Source organism: Oryctolagus cuniculus, chromosome 7 (genome assembly GCF_964237555.1).
Source record: "Oryctolagus cuniculus chromosome 7, mOryCun1.1, whole genome shotgun sequence".
Taxonomy (NCBI): Eukaryota; Metazoa; Chordata; class Mammalia; order Lagomorpha; family Leporidae; genus Oryctolagus; species Oryctolagus cuniculus.
Window position 1 is genome coordinate 154,264,893 of NC_091438.1, and position 18,111 is coordinate 154,283,003.

An 18,111-nucleotide genomic window follows, 5' to 3' on the forward strand; every position below is an offset into this window, starting at 1 on the left:
TGTTCATAGCAGAAACAGCGGCCAGCAGCCAGCCCCTCAAAGATGCCCACACGCTGGTCCCTGGGACCCAAGAGCCTGCCGCAGCATGTGGTGCGGGGATTGTACAGACACGGAAGGTGACCTTAGATCAGAGGGTGGGCCCACATCATCCAGGTGGGACTAATGAAATTGCAAAGACCGCCCTCTGGGGGCTGGCTCTGTGGCGTAGCAGGTAAAAGCCGCGGCCTGTGGTGCTGGCATCCCATATGGGCTCCTGTTCAAGTCCCTGCTGCTCCACTTCTGATCCAGCTCTCTGCTGTGGCCTGGGAAAGCAGCAGCAGATGGCCCAAGTCCTTGGGCCCTGCACCTGCGTGGGAGACCTGGAAGGAGCTCCTGGCTCCTGGCTCCGGATGGGTCAGTTCCGGCCAGTGCAGCCAATTAGGGAGTGAACCAGCGGATGGAAGACCTCTCTCTCTCTCTCTCTCTCTCTCTCTCTCTCTCTCTGCCTCTTCTTCTCTGTGTGACTCTAGCTTTCAAATAAATAAATAAATAAATCTTTTTAAAAAGACCGCCCTCTGGCTGGAGCTGGAGGTGGGGGGGAAGTGGCGGTCAGAGACGCGGGGACACACAAGAAGGACCTGAGCCACTGCCGGGGTGTGAAAGATGAAGGGGCCACAGCTGTGGACAAAGGCGGCCCCCAGAAAGCTGAGCGTGACCCCACTGACAGCCCACAAGGGGACGGGGCCTCCAGCCCACAGCCGCATGGAGCTGGCCGCAGGTCACCGTCCAGACCCTGCGGAGAGCATGCCCAGGCCGACACCCTTGATTTTGGCCTTGGGTGGCCCCCAGCAGAGAAACCGGCTGAATCCACTCAGGCATCCGGCCTACAGACTGGGAGAAAATCAATATATGACGCTTTAATTGTACAATAACACTCACACCTGCCGCAGCCCTGTGCACAGCCCCTCATGGTAACTCAGTCTCCTAACAGCTGCTGCCACCATCCACATCGCAGCCCCACAGAAGGCACAGCCCTGACAGGCTGCACAGCTGGCCGAGACCCACAGCTCCCGGGGACAGAGGCGCGCTCCCCGCAGCTCCAAGCCAGGTCCATGCACTTGGCCACCTGCTGGTCTCCGCCCTCCTGCCTACTGCTGCCAGTGAACCGTCTCCAATAACAGGGAGACTCCGTTCCTCCAGAGCTTAGAAGCCACGCACAGCAGGTGGCTCCATCTAAACAAGTTGCACAGTAAGTGCCTTCTGCAAACACCTCCAGACCTCTGCACACCTGGCGCCCTCTCCTGGCTGTGGGCTGCTCTGGCACCCCAGACTGGCTCCTGTGGGTCTTATACTATGACAGCCCCAATTCTGCTCTTCCAAGAATACATGGCGGCGCCCGGCCAGTGCCTCCCTACCCAAATTCCCCAGGAGAGGCGCCACCTCTGTGAGGCTCACAACAAAGCCTCTGTCTCCGATTGACAAACCTCATCTAGTCTAGGGACTATCCCCAGCTTCATCAACCGCCTTATTCTCTTACAGGGATTTCAGATATCATCTAGATGTCTCTAAAAGTCAAATCCATGGCCGAAGAATGAAGCTTCTTTCTCTAGCAGCACGGAGTCAGCTAGCTCCAAACGGGAGGCTCAGCCCCAGCCTTCCTGACCGGCTGTGTGACGTCACCGTTCTGGGCTCCATGTCCACCCAGTTACGTGAGCATCATAATGATCAGAGCCTCCACGCCGTGCGGCTGTTCTGAGAGCATGATTTTGTAACACAGGTACAAACCAGGAGGGTACGTCAGAAAGTTTGTGGGAAAATTCAATTAATAGGTACATTTTCTTTTCTTGTCTTTTTTTTTTTTAAAGATTAATTTATTTAACTTGAAAGTCAGAGTTAGAGAGGGAGAAACAGAGAGAGAGAGAGAGAGAAAGAGAGAGAGAGAGAGAGAGAGAGAGAGAGAGAGAGATCTTCCATCCACTGGTTTACTCTGCAGATGGCTGCAAAGGCCAGTGCTGGGCCAGGCTGAAGCCAGGAGCCAGGAGCTTTTTCTGGTCTCCCATGTGGGTGCAGGGGTCCAAGCACTTGGGCCATCTTCTGCTGCTTTCCCAGGTGCATTAGCAGGGAGCTGGGCTGGAAGTGGAGCAGCCGGGACTAGAACTGGTGCCCATAAGGGGATACTAGCACTGCAGACAAGGGCTTTACCTGCTATGCCACAGTAACGGCCCCAACAGATAAATTTTAGTGCGAATGATTGAAATTCACTCACAATTTTTAGATAACACAAATGTTCTATGAACTTCTGGAAGAACCCTCATGCACAGGAAGACAGGTGGGATAAGCAGGGTGTTGCAGGTGGGCTGGCGCCTGGGGACCATTTGTGGTCGTGAAGAGATGAGGATCCTCCGCCTCACTGCCCCCAGGGTGCCCCACAGGATAAGCCAGGAGAGAACAAGTGCCGGGGAGGATGGGGAGGACCTGGAGCCCTGCCCACAGTGCAGGGAATGGAAGACAGAAAACCACACAGAGCCTCCTCAGGAAAGTGAACACAGAATTGCCCTCTGAGCCAGCAATCCTGCCTCTGGGTCTACACCCCAAGAACTGGAAGCAGCACCTCAAAGGGAGGTCTGTTTGGATGATCCTGTGCCTGGCTGGGAGACTGCCTGCCCTGCCCACACAGGAGGTCACGAGGGCGTGGCACACCATGCCTCCTGGGAAAGACCCTGGTTGAGGACTCAGCACATTGAGACACACACATGACCTGATTGCCGGCAGGTGGCAGGGGCCCCAGGCACATTTTCCCCACCCCTACTTCCTGTTGAGGGGCCTCGTGATTGTCAGCTAGGTAAACAGCTCCCAGGTGTGGCCCAGACCCATAAGGACTGCCTGGAAGGCTCCGTGTCTTTCAAGCTGATTGGAGAAGCATGGCGGCACCAGTATTGGCTTTATCCTATAGAATTGGCAGTGTCCTGAACTAGCTATGCCCCTTTACCTGCTTGTACCTTACTGTTAATAAATGGACATGTTCACGGAAACTGTCTCCGGTGCTTCTTGTTGAAGAACGCCGTAGCCCCACCATCCTGACAGTGTGGGCCTCGCAGGACAAGCCCACAGGTCTGTGTCCCCACGCTCACAGCAGCATGGTTTGCATGGCCACAGGTGGAAGCCACCAGTGTCCACAGCCAGGTGAGTGGAATCCACCCCCCTCCCCCGGAGTACTGTTCAGGCTTATAAAGGAGGGGGCTCTGACACGTGCTCAGGAGGACATCGTAAGTGGAATAAGCAGGCACAAAAGGTCAAACGTCACATGACTCAGCTTCCAGAGGAACACAGGAGAGGCACGTTGGTGGAGACAGGAAGTGCCATTTCTGCCCGAAAGGCGGTGGGCGCCAGGGTTGGGGAGGGGGCGGCCGTGGAGCTCCCAGCGGGCACAGTTTCTGCTCGGCAGAGCTCCGGGGTGGCGGCGGCGGTGGTGGTGGTGCAGCAGCGTGACTGTGCTCCACGCACGGCGCTGGGTGCTGGGCACGGCCCAGAGGGTAAACCGCACCTGATGTGTATTTTCCCACAATAAAAAAGAGAGATTAAGATCCAGCCCCTGGCTCTGAGCTTCTTCCTCTTGGAAACCCTCCATCTGCTGGGGGCAAACCAAGCCTGTACTGGCTGTGGTGGGAACTGAATGATGGACCCAGGGGAGAGAAAAGGCCCCCTGGGGATGGGTGAGAGCAGCCGGTGCACCCCAGGGAGAGCAGTGCCTGGGTGGAGCGGGGCCGAGCAGGCAGCACAGCCAAGGCAGGGAGTGTGCAGGTGAATTCAGCGGGAAGGGTCTTTCCCTCAGGCCTGTCCCTCATGGATGGCATCCTGGGTCTGAGGAGGCAGCTTGGCCCAGATGCACCTGTCGCCGTCCGTGTCTCTCAAAACCTCGGAGTTAAAATGGCACAGAACCGTAACTGTGGGTAACGCATTCTGCTGGGGGCGCGGTGCTGGGAGGGAGGGGACCTGTGACCCTTCCCTGGGGAAGCTCCCAGAAGACGTCAGAGCCACAGAGCTACGTAGCCTTGGACACAGCTGGTGTACTTGCACACCTGTGCCACGAGAGAGGCAACGGTGATCAGCTGGCATTGTTTACTAACAATAAAACGTGATGACGCCACAGGCAGCCCAGAAATGGCAGGTGACAGGCAGGGGTAGGACTCGCGGGGATGGAGGGACTCCAGGTGCTGGTGAAGCCGGTCTCACTGACGACCCTCTGGTCTCGCATGGGAAGGGGCTCCTGGGCTGGGGGGGCGGGCAGCTGCCCACCAGGGGCAGAGGCGGAGGTGCAGGTGCGAATGTGTCCTTTGTGTTAGTCTTTGTGCCACCTCCAGGCATCTATGCTGGCCCAGGGCAGGGGTGAGGGCTTGGGGTGGCAGCGGCCAGCGCTCACTCTGCAGCCTACGCTTTCCTATGCCACAAACCGTGTTCTCTGACAGCACGAAAAGCCGGCGTGGTGCAGGGGCTCCACCAGCATGGGCGGGTGGGGAAGAAGCCCAGAGATGGAGAGGCAGGAGGGAGGGGCCGTAAAGGGGCGGCCCTGGAGCCTTCTCTGTGGGGACTGGTCCCCGAGCCTGCGGGCAGAGACATGGCCGACTGCGCAGCGCTGCCCCAGCCCCTGCCGCATCGGGACAATGCGGGGTTCATGTCTTAGGAGAGCACTCTCAGGCACGTCCAAAATTCAGCTGCTGCTGGCTTGGGTGTTTCTTCATCCCAGAGAGCGGAGTCTCCTTCCCAGCAGAGTTTAAATAACAAGCACGTCCAACCACAGCCCATCCATGTGTGTACCTCATCCGTCACGGGGTTTAGCTCCAAAATGGGCAAGGCTGTGGCCGCACTGTCCAGCCACGTCAAACGGGGCCGGGCCACTCCCATCAGAGCCTCTCCAGTATGTAGCACCAGACACAGTCATTTCAAAGATTCATTTAGGTTATTGAAATGTTTACTTTTCATATGCTTGAAAGGCAGAGAGAGAGACAGAGACAGCAAACTGTTCCATGCGTGAATTCACTCCACAAATGCCCGCGAGAGCTGGAGCTGGGCCAGGCTGAAGCTAAGAGGCAGGAACTCCACCTGGATCTCCCACGTGGGTGCCAGGGGCCCAAGCACGTGAGCCATCACCTGCTGCCTCCCAGAGGCGTTAGCAGAAAGCTGGATCTGAACAGCTGGGACTCAAAACCAGGCACTCTGGGGGCCGGCGCTGTGGCGCAGAGGGTTAAAGCCCCAGCCTGCGGTGCTAACACCCCATATGGTGCCGGTTCGAGTCTCGGCTGCTCCACTTCCGATCTAGCTCCCTGCTAATGTGCCTGGGGAAGCAGCGGAGGATGTTCCAAGTCCTTGGGCCCCTGAACCCATGCAGGAGACCCAGAAGAAGCTCCTGGCTCCTGGCTTTGGATCGCCTCAGCCCCGGCTCTTGTGGCCGTTTGGGGAGTGACAGAAAACCTCTCTCTGTCTCTACCTCTCTAATTCTGTCTTACAAATAAATGAAATAAATATTTTAAAAAACAGGCACTCTGACAGGGATGCAGGCATCCCAGGTGCTGGCTTCACCTGCTGTGCCACAATGCCTGCCCCCAGAGAGGTCATTTCAAAGCACAGGCCTCCCCCAATCTGAAAATCCTCTGTGGTTTCTTCCCACAAAGATCAACACTCTCAGGACATCCTGCTTGTACACTCCTGCTTCGGGATACACTGCTTTCCTTTCAGTCTTTACACCACAGGACCTTTGCACAGGCTGCTCCTTCCCCCAGGTCCACTCAAATCCACCCTGTCCCCTGCACTCCTTCCTGTTGGAGCCCCGACGTGTGCATGGGACAAGTCGCACTTGTGGGAGGCCCTGACCTCTGGCTCTCCCTGCTGGCAGCTTCCTGCCTGCGAGGAACCACATGTCATCCTGCCCATCCCATGAGGCTCTAGGTAAATGTTTGTGGACGGCAGTGGGCAAAAACCAGGCCGGCAAACACAGGCTTCCTTTTGCCGTCAGAGAGACAAAGTCCCTCTGGGACACAGCGAAACGTCTGGAGGACAAACCCCTGCAAGCGCCAATGTTGATTTTCCCCGCTGCGTTACAAACCCTTTCCTTCCTCCTTGTGTAAGCGCTATCAGAAAATGTGAACAAGTCAAATGACGAGAGCCGCCGTCACAGCAAGTCGTCAGCCCTGCGTGGATCTGCAGAACCCTGGCTCCCTGCTCTGCCGGGCTTGCTGAGGCAAATAAAGAAATGGTCTGGGGCCGGCACTGTGGTGTACGGGGCTAAGTCTCTGCCTGCAGTGCCAGCATCCCATGTGGGCGCTGGTTCAAGGTCCTGCTGCTCCTCTTCCCATCCAGCTCTCTGCTGTGGCCTGGGAAAGCAGCAGAAGATGGCCCAAGTCCTTGGGCCCCTGCACCCATGTGGGAGACCCGGAAGAAGCTCCTGGCTTCAGATCAGCGCACCTCTGGACATTGTGGCCAATTGGGGAATGAACCAGTGGACAGAAGACCTCTCTCTCTCTCTGCCTCTCCCTCTCTCTGTAACTCCACCTCTCAAATAAGTTATAAAGAAAAGAAACGATATGTTTTATGTTCTGGGTGTAACCACTGGGGGATGTCAAGGCTGCCTATTTAGTTTTCTTTATTATTATTTTTTTTTTTCTAGCCTTTATTTAGTGGCATAACTTCCAGAGTGTTGGCTGAGCCATCACTCAGGGTGCCCAGAGCGGGCTCAGCTCTGAGGCTGACCAGCAGAGGGCGACCTTCACCTCGTCCTGTCTGCAGGCTGCCGAAGGCTGCTGGGTCTTGGGGCTGGGTTCTTCACAACTTCTTCCCACACTCCGTCTTTCTTAAAGACTTATTTTGGGGGCTGGAGCTGCGGTACAACAGGTGAAGCTACCACCTGCAGCACTGGCATCCTATATGGGCTCCAGCTCCAGTTCCCGCTACTCTGTGTCAGATCCAGCTCCCTGCTGTGGCCTGGGAAAGCAGCAGAAGATGGCCCCTGCACCCACGTGGGAGACCCGGATGAAGCCCCTAGCCCCTGGCTTCCATTGTGGCCATCTGGGGAGTGAATCAGTGGATGGAAGATCTCTCTCTCTCTCTCTCTCTCTGCCTTTCCCTCACTTTGTCACTCTGCCCCTTCAAATAAATAAATATTTTTTATTTATTATAAATATTATTTATCTGAAAAGTGCAGAGTGCAGAGAGGGAAAGACAGAGACAGAGAGATGGGTCTTCCATCTGCTGGTTCACTTCCCAGATGGCCACAACAATTGGGGCTGGGCCAGGCCAAAGTCAAGAGCTTGGAGCTTCTTCCAGGTCTCCCACATGGATACAGGGATCCATGAACTTGGGCCATCTTCTGCTGCTTTCCCAGGCACGTTAGTAGGGAGTGGGATGGGAAGTGGAACAGCTGTGACTTTGACCAGCGCTCTTATGGGGCACTGTCGCTGGAGGCAGTTCCTTAACCAGCTGCACCGCAACACCATCCCCCAACCCCCTTCTTAAAGCAGATCGCCTCTCCCAGTGGATCTCAGCAGTGGGAGGAGGACTGGTCTGCGAGGAGAAGCCAGAGCCCATCACCGGTCGGCTCACGTTGAGTCTGGAAACGCAGGCGCCACCTGCTCTCCAGGGAGCCCAGCAAACGTGGCAGGTTCCTCCAGGAATCCACGGGATCGCTGCCGTCAGAGGCACCTCTTTTTTTTTTTTTTTAAGATTTATTTATTTACTTGAAATTCAGAGTTACACAGAGAGAAAGAGAGGCAGAGAGAGAGAGAGAGAGAGAGAGAGAGAGAGAGAGAGAGGTCTTCCATCTGCTGGTTCACTCTCCAGATGGCCGCAATGGCTGGAGCTGCACCAGGTGCCAGGAGCTTCTTCCAGGTCTCCCACCTGGTTGCAGGGGCCCAAAACCTTAGGCTATCTTCCACTGCTTTCTCAGGCCACAGCAGAGAGCTGGATTGGAAGTGGAGCAGCCAGGACTCAAACCAGCACCCATACAGGATGCCAGCACTGCTGGTGGCGGCTTTACCTGCTACACCACAAGCGCTGGCCCCCAGAGGTGCCTCTTTAAACCACAGCCAAAGAACAGTGGGCAGCCAATTATTTTGCTACAATAAATGCAACTCAATTTCTGTCTACATCAGCTGACACACACCAGAGGAAGCCAGCTCAGCCCCACGCCCCCAGGATTTTTCCGTCTGTGTCGTGAGACCGTGACAGTGATCCTGGTGTCGTTTACCCAGCACCAGGAGCCTGAAGCTGGCACCTGCATTTTTATCCTGGAATCGCCACAACAGCCCTGTGGGGTAGGTGGTTTGCAGACAGGGGAAAGGAGCTCTGAGCGGGTCAGGAATTTACCTGAAGCCACAGAGCCAGAAATGGCCTAAAGGGATCCAGACCCAGGGTCTGTCTCCAAATCCTGCCAGCTTCCTGAAGTCACAGCTGGCTTCAAATCAGATCCTTGTGCCCACGCTGTGGCTTACTAGGCTAATCCTCCACCTTGCGGCACCGGCACACCGGGTTCTAGTCCCGGTCGGGGCGCCGGATTCTGTCCCGGTTGCCCCTCTTCCAGGCCAGCTCTCTGCTATAGCCAGGGAGGGCAGTGGAGGATGGCCCAAGTGCCTGGGCCCTGCACCCCATGGGAGACCAGGATAAGTACCTGGCTCCTGCCATCGGATCAGCGCGGTGCGCCGGCTGCAGCGCGCCAGCCGCGGCGGCCATTGGAGGGTGAACCAACGGCAAAGGAAGACCTTTCTCTCTGTCTTTATCTCACTGTCCACTCTGCCTGTCAAAAAAAAAAAAAAAAAAATCAGATCCTTGTCTCCTTTGGCCAGACCGGAGGTGAAACTGCCTGCTGTCTGTCTCTTGTGATCCTTTTCCTTTGTTCTTCCCACTCCATGGTCCCTGCGGGGAGACCACGTCCCGAGAGTGTCCAGCGAGGGAAGCTGAGTTATTTTTAAACCTGCTGAGTTGACGATAAATCAAAATCTCGGAAAACTTGGACTGGAGGAGGAACTTTCTCCACTTGATAAACAGCATCTTCAAAAAACCTTCAGTCCACATCATGCTCGGGGCAGGCGCTGTGGCGTAGTGGGCTAAGTCCTCCCCTGCAGTGCCGGCATCCCATATGGACTCTGGTTCGAGTCCCAGCTGCTCCACTTCCAATCCAGCTCTCTGCTATGGCCTGGGAAAGCAGTAGAAGATGGCCCAAGTCCTTGGGCCCCTGCACCCACGTGGGAGACCTAGAAGAAGCTCCTGGCTCCTGGCTTCATATTGGCCCAGCTCCAGCCTTTGCAGCTATTTGGGGAGTGAACCAGCAGATAGAAGACCTCTCTCTCTGTTTCCTTCTCACTGTCTGTAATTCTACCTCTCAAATAAATAATAAAAATAAAATATTTTTAAATCCTGCTTAATGGCAATAGACTGAATAGTTTCCCCCTAAAATCAGAGGCAAGGTGAATGTCGGGATTTAGACCGCTGGCCCCAGTCAACAGAAGCCTGGAGGTCCTAGCCAATGCACTAGCACCAGAAAAGGAGACTAAGGGCTTGCCGATCAGAAAGGGAGAGAGAGAACTCTTCTTCTTAGTAGATACATGGTTATTTATATACAAAATTCCAAGAAACTGACTAAAGAAAAACCTTCTAGAAAGTTCTTAATGTTGCAAGATACCATGTTAGTACACAAAAATCAGCTAAATTGCTATATGCTGGCAATGACCAGGTAGACACCAAAGTCAAAAGTATGATACCACTTATCATCACTAACCAAAAATACCTTTAAGTGCAAATCTTAAACACACACACACACACACACACACAGACCTTGTATGTTAAAAGCTGTAAGAAAGTCATGAAAGGAATCAAAGGCATAAATACTGAGAGAAACAGATCATGTTCATCAATTGGAAGACAGGGGACAGCGCTGTGGTGTAGCAGGTAAAACCACCATCTGCAGCGCCCGCATCCCTTGTGGGCACTTGTTCAAGTCCTGGCTGCTCCACTTCCAATCCAGCTCCCTGTCACTGTGCCTGGGAAAGCAGCAGAACATGGCCCAAGTGCCCGAGCCCTGCACCCATATGGGAGACCTGGATGGAGTTCCTAGCTTTGGCCTGGCCCAGCATTGGCTGTTGCAGCCATTTGGGGAGTGTATAAGTACATGGAAAATCTCTTTCTCTCCCTCTGTCTCTGTCTCTAACTCCACCTTTCAAATAAATAAATAAATCTAAAAATAAACAAGAAATAATAAGCAACTCAAAAGGCCTGTGTAGAACTCTCTGCAGGACACCAGGTAGAGATGGAGAACTGATGAGTGGTTGCCAGGGGTTACCTGGTGGTGGGGCTGTTGTCATCATAGAGGGTACCACAAGGAAGACCTCTGATGCTAGAACAGTTTTGTGTCTTTGTGTCTGTGTATGTGAGAAATTTGGGGTCATTTTCTTTGTAGAAATCAAGACACAAAACTGTTCTACAAAGAAAATGACCCCAAATCTCTCTCACATACACAGACACACAGACACAGACACAGACACACACACACAGACACAAACACACACACAGAGAGACACACACAGACACACATAGACACACACATACACACTCATGGCACCACGGTCACTTCCTGCTTAGGTTGTCGTCCGTGTTACCACTGGGGGAACTACACAAAGCGTGCACGCGATCTGCCCTATTATTTTGAGAACTTCTTGCGATTCTCTAATTCTTTTAGAATAAAGCATTTAAAACGCTGAGCGAGGCCTGGCCTGTTTTCGCAGCCTTTCTCTTTCCACTTCATTATTTTAATCCCATTCAATGTTAGAAAGGCTCCACCCGCTGTCTTTATTACTCCTCTCCTCCTTCCTGGGTGGTCAGGAGTTGAGGCTTTGGCCCAAACCACAGCTGAATCAGGATGAAATGGAAGGAGAGGGCGTGTGGCCGAGCCCGGGGCCGGCCCCCTCTACTGCCTGCAGCTCTGGGCTCCCAGGGGCTCCCAGCAGTCCCCAGAGCTTTGGACAGGGGGACGCTCTTGGGGAGGGGGTGGTGGGAGGGACATCTGGATCCGCTCAGCCAAGGTGGGGGGGTCTTCCCCCTGCACTGCGCTCAGCTCCACTGCTTCCCCGGGGACACGCGGCTCACTCAGTGATCGGGCACTGGGGGCTCAGCTCATCTCAGACGAAGGGGCCGTGTGCCAGATGTGCCCACTGCACCTCGTGGGGCGGGTGCGGGATGCAGCAGGGCAAGGCGCTGGCTGCGATGCCCACCCCCATCACAGAGTACCACTTCAGGGTGCTGGCTGCGATGCCCGCCCCCCATGGAGAAGTACCACTTCAAGTCTCGCTACCCTGAGCTTCTGATCCAGCTCCCTGCTACTGCACGCACCCCCTGGAGGCAGCAGGTGACGGCTCCAGTACTTGGCCCCTGCCACCCTCATGGGAGACCAGGACAGAGCTGCTGGATCCTGGTTTCAGCCTGGCCTGGCCCTGGCTTTTGCAGCCATCAGGGAGTGAGCCAGCAGATGGAAGATCTCTCTCTGTGTCACTCTGCCTTTCAAATCAATCAATCAATCTTAAAAAGGGGGGGGGGGACTCAGTTCCACAGCACACTAAGGACCTCTGGAGGGGCCGGGGTGAGGAGGGGTGGGGACGCGGGGCACGAGTTCTTACCTGCAAAACAAGGTCGGAGTCCTCATGCCGTCCGATTGTGGTGCTTTTGTTCAGGACAAAGAAGCCTTCTGCGCTCTTCAGATAGGCTTTCATTCTCTCCGCGTTCCCTGCACAAAGTTTTCAGAAGGAATTTTGTTAGAAAAATGCAGTCCTCCAATCAGTCAACGACATCATGTTTAGAATGAATGAAACCTTTCATCCCCAGTCCACGCCCAAAGGGAGAAACCAGCAGAGCGGGGAGTGGACAGATGGCCTTGACCCTGACCACAAGGGCGGTCCTGCCTGCCTCCACAGCTATTTCTTCTGGGGGCCAGCATCGTGGTGCTGTAGGTTAGGCTGCCGACTATGACACTGGCATCCTGCGTCAGAGCCTGGGTTCGAGTCCTGGCTGCTCCACTTCCAGCCCAGTTTCCTGCTAATCCTCCTGGGAAGGCCGTGGAAGACGAATCAAGTGCCTGAGCCCTTGCAACCCACGTGGGAGACCTGGATGGAGTCCTGGCTTTGGCCTGGCCCTGCCCTGACTGTGGACCTTGTGAGGACTGAACCAGTGCATGGAAGATCTCGCCCTCTCTCTCTGCCACTCTACCTTTCAAATACATAAAATACAGGCCGGCGCCGCGGCTCACTAGGCTAATCCTCCACCTGCAGTGCCAGTACCCCGGGTTCTAGTCCCAGTTGGGGCGCCGGATTCTGTCCTGGTTGCTCCTCTTCCAGGCCAGCTCTCTGCTGTGGCCCAGGAAGTCAGTGGAGGATGGCCCAGGTGCTTGGGCCCTGCACCCTATGGGAGACCAGGAGGAAGCACCTGGCTCCTGGCTTCGGATCGGTGCAGTGCGCCAGCCGTGGCGGCCATTTTGGGGGGTGGACCAACAGAAGGAAGACCTTTCTCTCTGTCTCTCTCTCTCTCACTAACTCTGCCTGCAAAACAAACAAACAAAAAAAGAAAGAAAAGAAATCAAATACATAAAATACAGCTATAAACGAATCCCGTCTTTCCTTAGAGTATGGTTCTAAGGTTCCAATAGAAGACATTTCTTCATTTCCTAGGGCCCAAACAAACACAAGCTAAAACAACTCAACAACAAAGCTGAGGGTCACTGATAACTGCTATCTACTTCCCAGCAGGCTTGGTATGGGGTTAGCTATCTGACGTATCAAGTATTCGTGTTCAATATCCCTCACTGGCCATGCGCTCGCTCTGTGGCCTTGGTGGGCTACTTAATTTCTCCCTGCGCTTCAGTTTCCTCCTCTGTGAGCTCAAATGCAACAACACACGCGGAGATTCCAGAAGCGTGCCCAGCGCACGGCGGTTCTGCTTCTACTGTTAACCTGGGCTTCTCAAACTCTCAGCACTCTCCAAGGAACACCAAACTTTTACAGCACATCTTAAAGTGCCAAGGGTCGGTCTTCGAAGAAGCAGGCACGAGATAACAGTCTCTTTTAAGTCACCACCTCTCGTCATGTATTTAGGCTGGGGAAGTTTTTCTAAAGGCGGGGACAAGAGGATAGCTTGGCCGGGCCACAGGGGCCTGTACATATTTGCCCTCAACATTTTATGGAGAACATGTCAAAGCTGTGGAAAGCTGGAAGGAACTAGGTGGGAAATCTCTCTCCATCCACAGCCTCGTCGGCGCAATGGAAATTTTTGTCTATTTTCTTTGTCACATAGCCAGTCACCCACGCGTGCATCTTATATTTGACGCACTTCAAACTGAGTTCTCGGTCTCTTTTCTACCTAAAACTCATGGAAGGCGATGTCACTGAACTGTGGGTAAACACAGCCGCCATGGCTGAGTGACCGGCCGGGCTCTCAGGGCTGCACCTGCCCCTCCTTGTCACCTCTGCCATCACTCGCCCAGGGCAGTGTCGGGCACCGTGCCATCCTGTGGCTCCTGCAAAGCAGGCCTCGTTACTGTGCCCATTCTACAGAGGGGGAAGCTGAGGCTCCTGGAAGCCGAGCTCACCTGGAGGCAGGAGGCCGCAGAGCACACGGGGGCCTTGGCCGGGAAACCCTTGGGCACCTCAGCTTCTCCCCTGGGTAGGGCAGAGATGGGGCGAGCAGGGAGGGAGACACAGAGGGCAGGGCGCCCGGTTCGAAGACACTTGGCAATGACAGAACGTCCTTGAAGCCAGGAGTCCATCCTCAAAAGGAAGAGGCCCTCCCGGCTGCCACGGTTTGAATCACTCGTTGGGCCCTGCATCCCTCCACACAGGTGGGGCCTGGTGGGAGGGGTTTGGGTCACCGGGTGCAGCCCTCACGCTGGTGAGTGAGTTCTGCCTCTGGTGGGACTGGATTAGTTGGAGCAAAGCAGGCTGGTAGAAAGCAAGCCCCGCCCTGCGCCCTGCCCCAGGCCGACACTCTTAGACTCAGCTGCCTGCTCCCGCACTTCTCACCCGTGAGCCAGAAATGAGGCTCTGTCCTTTATACATTACCCTTGGTCCTAGACACGGAACAAGACCGGGTATTTACGTGTGTAAGCTCCGAGGCCCATCGCCAGACACTTGCATGAGGACAGAAACAGAATGAGCGGCTAAGTTGGTTGTCATTAATGGGGGAGGGGGAAGCATTTCCAAAAGGACCACGCCCCAGCAGACGGCTTGGATCGTTCACCTGCAGCCGACAGGACCACAGCCAAGCCTACGTCACCTCCAGGGAGACCTGAGAGCGTGTCTCTTCCAGGGAGCACCACAGGGGATGCCCTGGAACTCACACCCCACACTCATGATTCACTTGCGAGTTTCTCACCCCGACCACTCTGGCTAAACGCAGCCCCGTCACTGCATTCTGGAGCCGGCCTAGCTCACTCGGGCATCCTCCCTCATTCTCGACTTCCTCTGCCACTGTCCTGTTCCTTTAAAGATTTGTTTATTATTCATTCGAAAGGTATAGGGACAGAAGGGGGAGGGAGAAAGGGAGAGGGAGAGAGAGAGAGGGAGAGAGAGAGAGCGAGAGAGCTTCCATCTATTGGTTCCCTCCCCAAATGGTCCCAACAGCCAGGGTTGGGCCAGGCTGAAGCCAGGAGCCCAGAACTCCATGTGGGTCTCCCATGTGGGTGTGGGGTCCACACACTTGGGTCAGCCTCTGCTGCCTTCCCAAGCGCATTAACAGGAAGCTGGATCAGAAGCAGAGCAGCCAGGACATGGACCAGTGCTCTGACATGGGATGCTGGTGTCCCAAGCGATGGCTTCACAACCAGGACGCCACAGTGCTAGCCCCTCACGTTCCTTCAGTTAGGAATGAACTTGCTGTTACTTTCCTTTTCACTATGATGTATGAGGGTACTTCAAAAGGCTCACAGAGGGGCCGGTGCTGTGGCGTAATGGCTAAAGCGGCCATCTGCAACATCGGCATCCCACGTGGGTGCCAGTTCAAGTCTGGGCTGCTCCACTTCCAATCCAGCTCCCCGCTAATATACCTGGGAAAGCAGTGGAGGATGGCACAATTGGGCCCCTGTACCCACACGGGAGACCCAGAAGAAGCTCCTGGCTGTTGGCTCCGATTGGCCCAGCTCACTGGGGCTATTCGGGAGTGAACTAGGGAATGGAAGCTCGCTCTTTCTCTGTCTTGCTCCCTCTCTCTGTTACTCTGCTTTCAAATAAATAAATACATCTTTTAAAAAAAATTCATAGAAAATAGACTTACATTTTAAAATTCATTTTGTTTATTGTGGTGCAAAAAAGTTTGAAATCCATGCACATTTTTCACAGTATGCATTTTTATGAAGATTTAAATTTAAATGTATTAAAAGATTTATTTATCTATTTATTTATTTATTTGAGAGGCAGAGAGAGGTCTTCCATCCACTGATTCACTCCCTACATGGCCACAGTGGCCAGAGCTGGGCTGATCCGAAGCCAGGAGCTTCTTCCAGGTCTCCCACGTGGGATGCTAGTGCCAAAGGTGGAGACTTAACCTACTACGCCACAGTGCCGGCCCCTTTCACGAACTTCTTGAAGACCCTACTATACACATAGATCTCAAAATCCTTGCACCAAATAAACTTCTTTTATTTTAAAAAAATATATTTATTTACTTGAAAGGCATAGTTACAGAGAGGCAGAGAGAGAGAGAGAGAGAAAGAGAGAGAGAGAGAGAATCAATTGATCTTCCATTTGCTGGTTCACTCCCCAAATGGCTGCAACAGCCAGAGCTGGGCTGATCCGAAGCCAGGAGCCAGGAGCTTCTTCCAGGTCTCCCACGCAGGTGCAGGGGCCCAAGGACTTGGGCCATCTTCTGCTGCTTCCCAGACCATAGCTGAGAGCTGGATTGGAAGTGGAGCAGCCGGGACTCGAACCAGCACCCACATGGGATGTCGGCACTGCAGGCGGTGACTTCCGTTATGCCACAGCACCGGCCCCCAACAAACATCTTTTAAAAATGTATTTAGTTGAGAGTCACAGGCAGATGAACAGATGGACATGCAGAGCTCCCATTAGCTAGTTCATTCTTCAAACACCTGAAACAGCCCAGGATCAGCCGAAGCCGGAAGCTGGTCTCACTCCAGGTATCCTCACGGTGACGGGAACCCAACCAGGTGCGTCTCCACCGCTGCCTCCACAGAGCTGCATGAGCAGGAAGCCGGCGCAAGGAGCTGAGCCCAGGAGCCCAGACGTGGGCCGTGGGAGTCCAACCAGCTAAGCATATCTTTTAATGCCATTTTTTCATGCACTTTCCCAAGCACCCTGGGATGTCCCGGGAGAGCCAGGGCTTTCGTCAAGAGACAGTTCCCCGTGGGCTTCTATCGGTACCCATCCCGATGCCACAGCACTGAGGGTTTTGTTCCAGAGGATCTTTCCTAGGACTTGGGTGTGGCCAGCAGCCTGTGGGGACAGAGGCGGGCGGCCCCATCTAGGGCAGAGGGCGGGCTCCTTTAAAACAGACGGTGCCTCCTTCCAGGGCGCGAGTGCTGCGGGTTCGCGGCCTGTCCCTTTAAAAGATGCGGTCTTCCTGGGTTTGGGCTCCTTAGCCTCACTGTGTGCAAGGCATCCACCTGCCTGTTCTGTGTCCCCGGAGGGGTTTGTGGGGCCAGGAGAAGCTCCGTGAACACCTTGTAACGAAGGCCTTTGTCTCTGGCCCAGGGGTTCCGGTCTTCTGCCGGATTCTGCTAAGCTGAGCGGCTCCTGTGCTGGCTTGAACTAGGAGAACCTCCCAGGCCCTGGCAGTCCCTACCGAGTGTCCCTCACTCCACCTCTGGCCCTGGGGACCGCTGCACCTGCCGCCTCCCAGGTGCTCAGTACCTACCTGCAGAATGAACACACAGCGCAGTGCCCTAGGGTGAGCCCTGCACTGGTAGCCCTTGACCGTAGCCGCCTATCACCTTCCCCTGCAGGGTCCACGTTGGTGACCTTCTGGGAAACTCCCAGTGCACCTGCTCAGCGGTCTGGGTGGGGCCCGATATCTCCACTTTAGCGGTGCCCTTGCAGCCTCCTGCCTGCCTACACACACTCTAGGAAGTAGTCCCAGCGGATGAAACTCTACAGCAGTTCTTCCCCAAGGCTACAGAGCACCTGGAGACCACAAGAGAGCCCTCCCGGCTACAGGTGCGCCGGCGCTGAGCGGGGGAAGCAGGATTCCCGTCCACGGCTTCGTAAGTGGCCCGAGAGGGAGCGGTCAGGCCAGGGGATCTCCCCGACCGCCGCCGCGTGGATGTCACCCGGAAATCAGGGGCAGCAGAGGGCGCCCTTCTAATCCCAGCCGTGTCCCTGGGGACATCCCAGAGGGACCTGTGCTCCCTCTCCAGCCAGCTCAGGGCCAGGCGCGGGCTGCGCTTAGGGGAGAGGCGGGTGTTGGCGCACAGCCCCGAGCCAGGGCCAAGAGGATGTGGCCAGGGACCACCTCTGTCCGTCTCCTCCCCCGAGCCCTGTCCTCGCGGAGCCAGCCCGGCCCGGTGCTCCACATCCCCTCGCCGCCCCTCCCCGGGCCGCACTCACCTGGCGGGAGCAGGAAGCCCACGCCCGGTCCTCCGCAGAGCGCCCCGCCAGCTCGGCAGGCGCTGGCCCCCTTCGGGCCGAGGCCGCCCGGCCGCGCTCCCGCGGAGTCTCCAGCCGGCGACCCGCACCTCGCGCGTCCGCCGGCCTGTGTACGCGCGTCGCCATGGCAACGCCGCGGGGCCGGGCCGAGCAGGTGAGGGGCGTGGCCTGCGTGGGGCCGCGCGGGGGAGCACCTGCCGCGCGCCGCAGCCGACCCCTCCCCTCCGGCCTGTCCCATTCCCCAGATGGGGAAACCGAGGCTCAGAGGCCCCAGCAGTGGTCCCAGGACGGGGCACAGAGGAGGTTTGGCTCAGGAACCCTTATTCGCCGTGCCCTGGAACCAGTATGCGGGTGGCTGAATCCAGTCCTCTCGGTTGTAAATGGCTGCGGGGCCACCGCCCTGGGCGGGTGCGGGGGATTGGGGAGTGGTCTGTTCAGAACCCTTGAGGGTTTCGGCCTCCTGCTGGGGAGGGGGCTATTTCCAGCCCCCTGCCCTGCGCTCAGCCCTCTG

The 18,111-nt window shown here is 55.7% G+C and overlaps 1 protein-coding gene across 7 annotated transcripts in view; it reads right to left on the reverse strand.

Annotated features, from left to right (window-relative positions):
- Nucleotides 1-17,717, reverse strand: part of FHAD1 (forkhead associated phosphopeptide binding domain 1) — a 121,651-nt gene extending 103,934 nt beyond the window's left edge. For all 7 annotated transcript variants that reach the window (XR_007915796.2, XM_051836581.2, XM_051836580.2 and 4 more), the window contains exons 1-2: nucleotides 17,562-17,717; nucleotides 11,634-11,740 (exon numbers count right to left, since the gene is read on the reverse strand). Coding sequence is in view for 6 of the 7 variants with exons in the window: in XM_051836581.2 (XP_051692541.2) it covers nucleotides 11,634-11,726 (93 nt within the window). In the remaining variant the exon portion in view is untranslated. The remainder of the gene's footprint in view (nucleotides 1-11,633; nucleotides 11,741-17,561) is intronic.
- Between the last annotated feature and the right edge of the window lie 394 nt (nucleotides 17,718-18,111).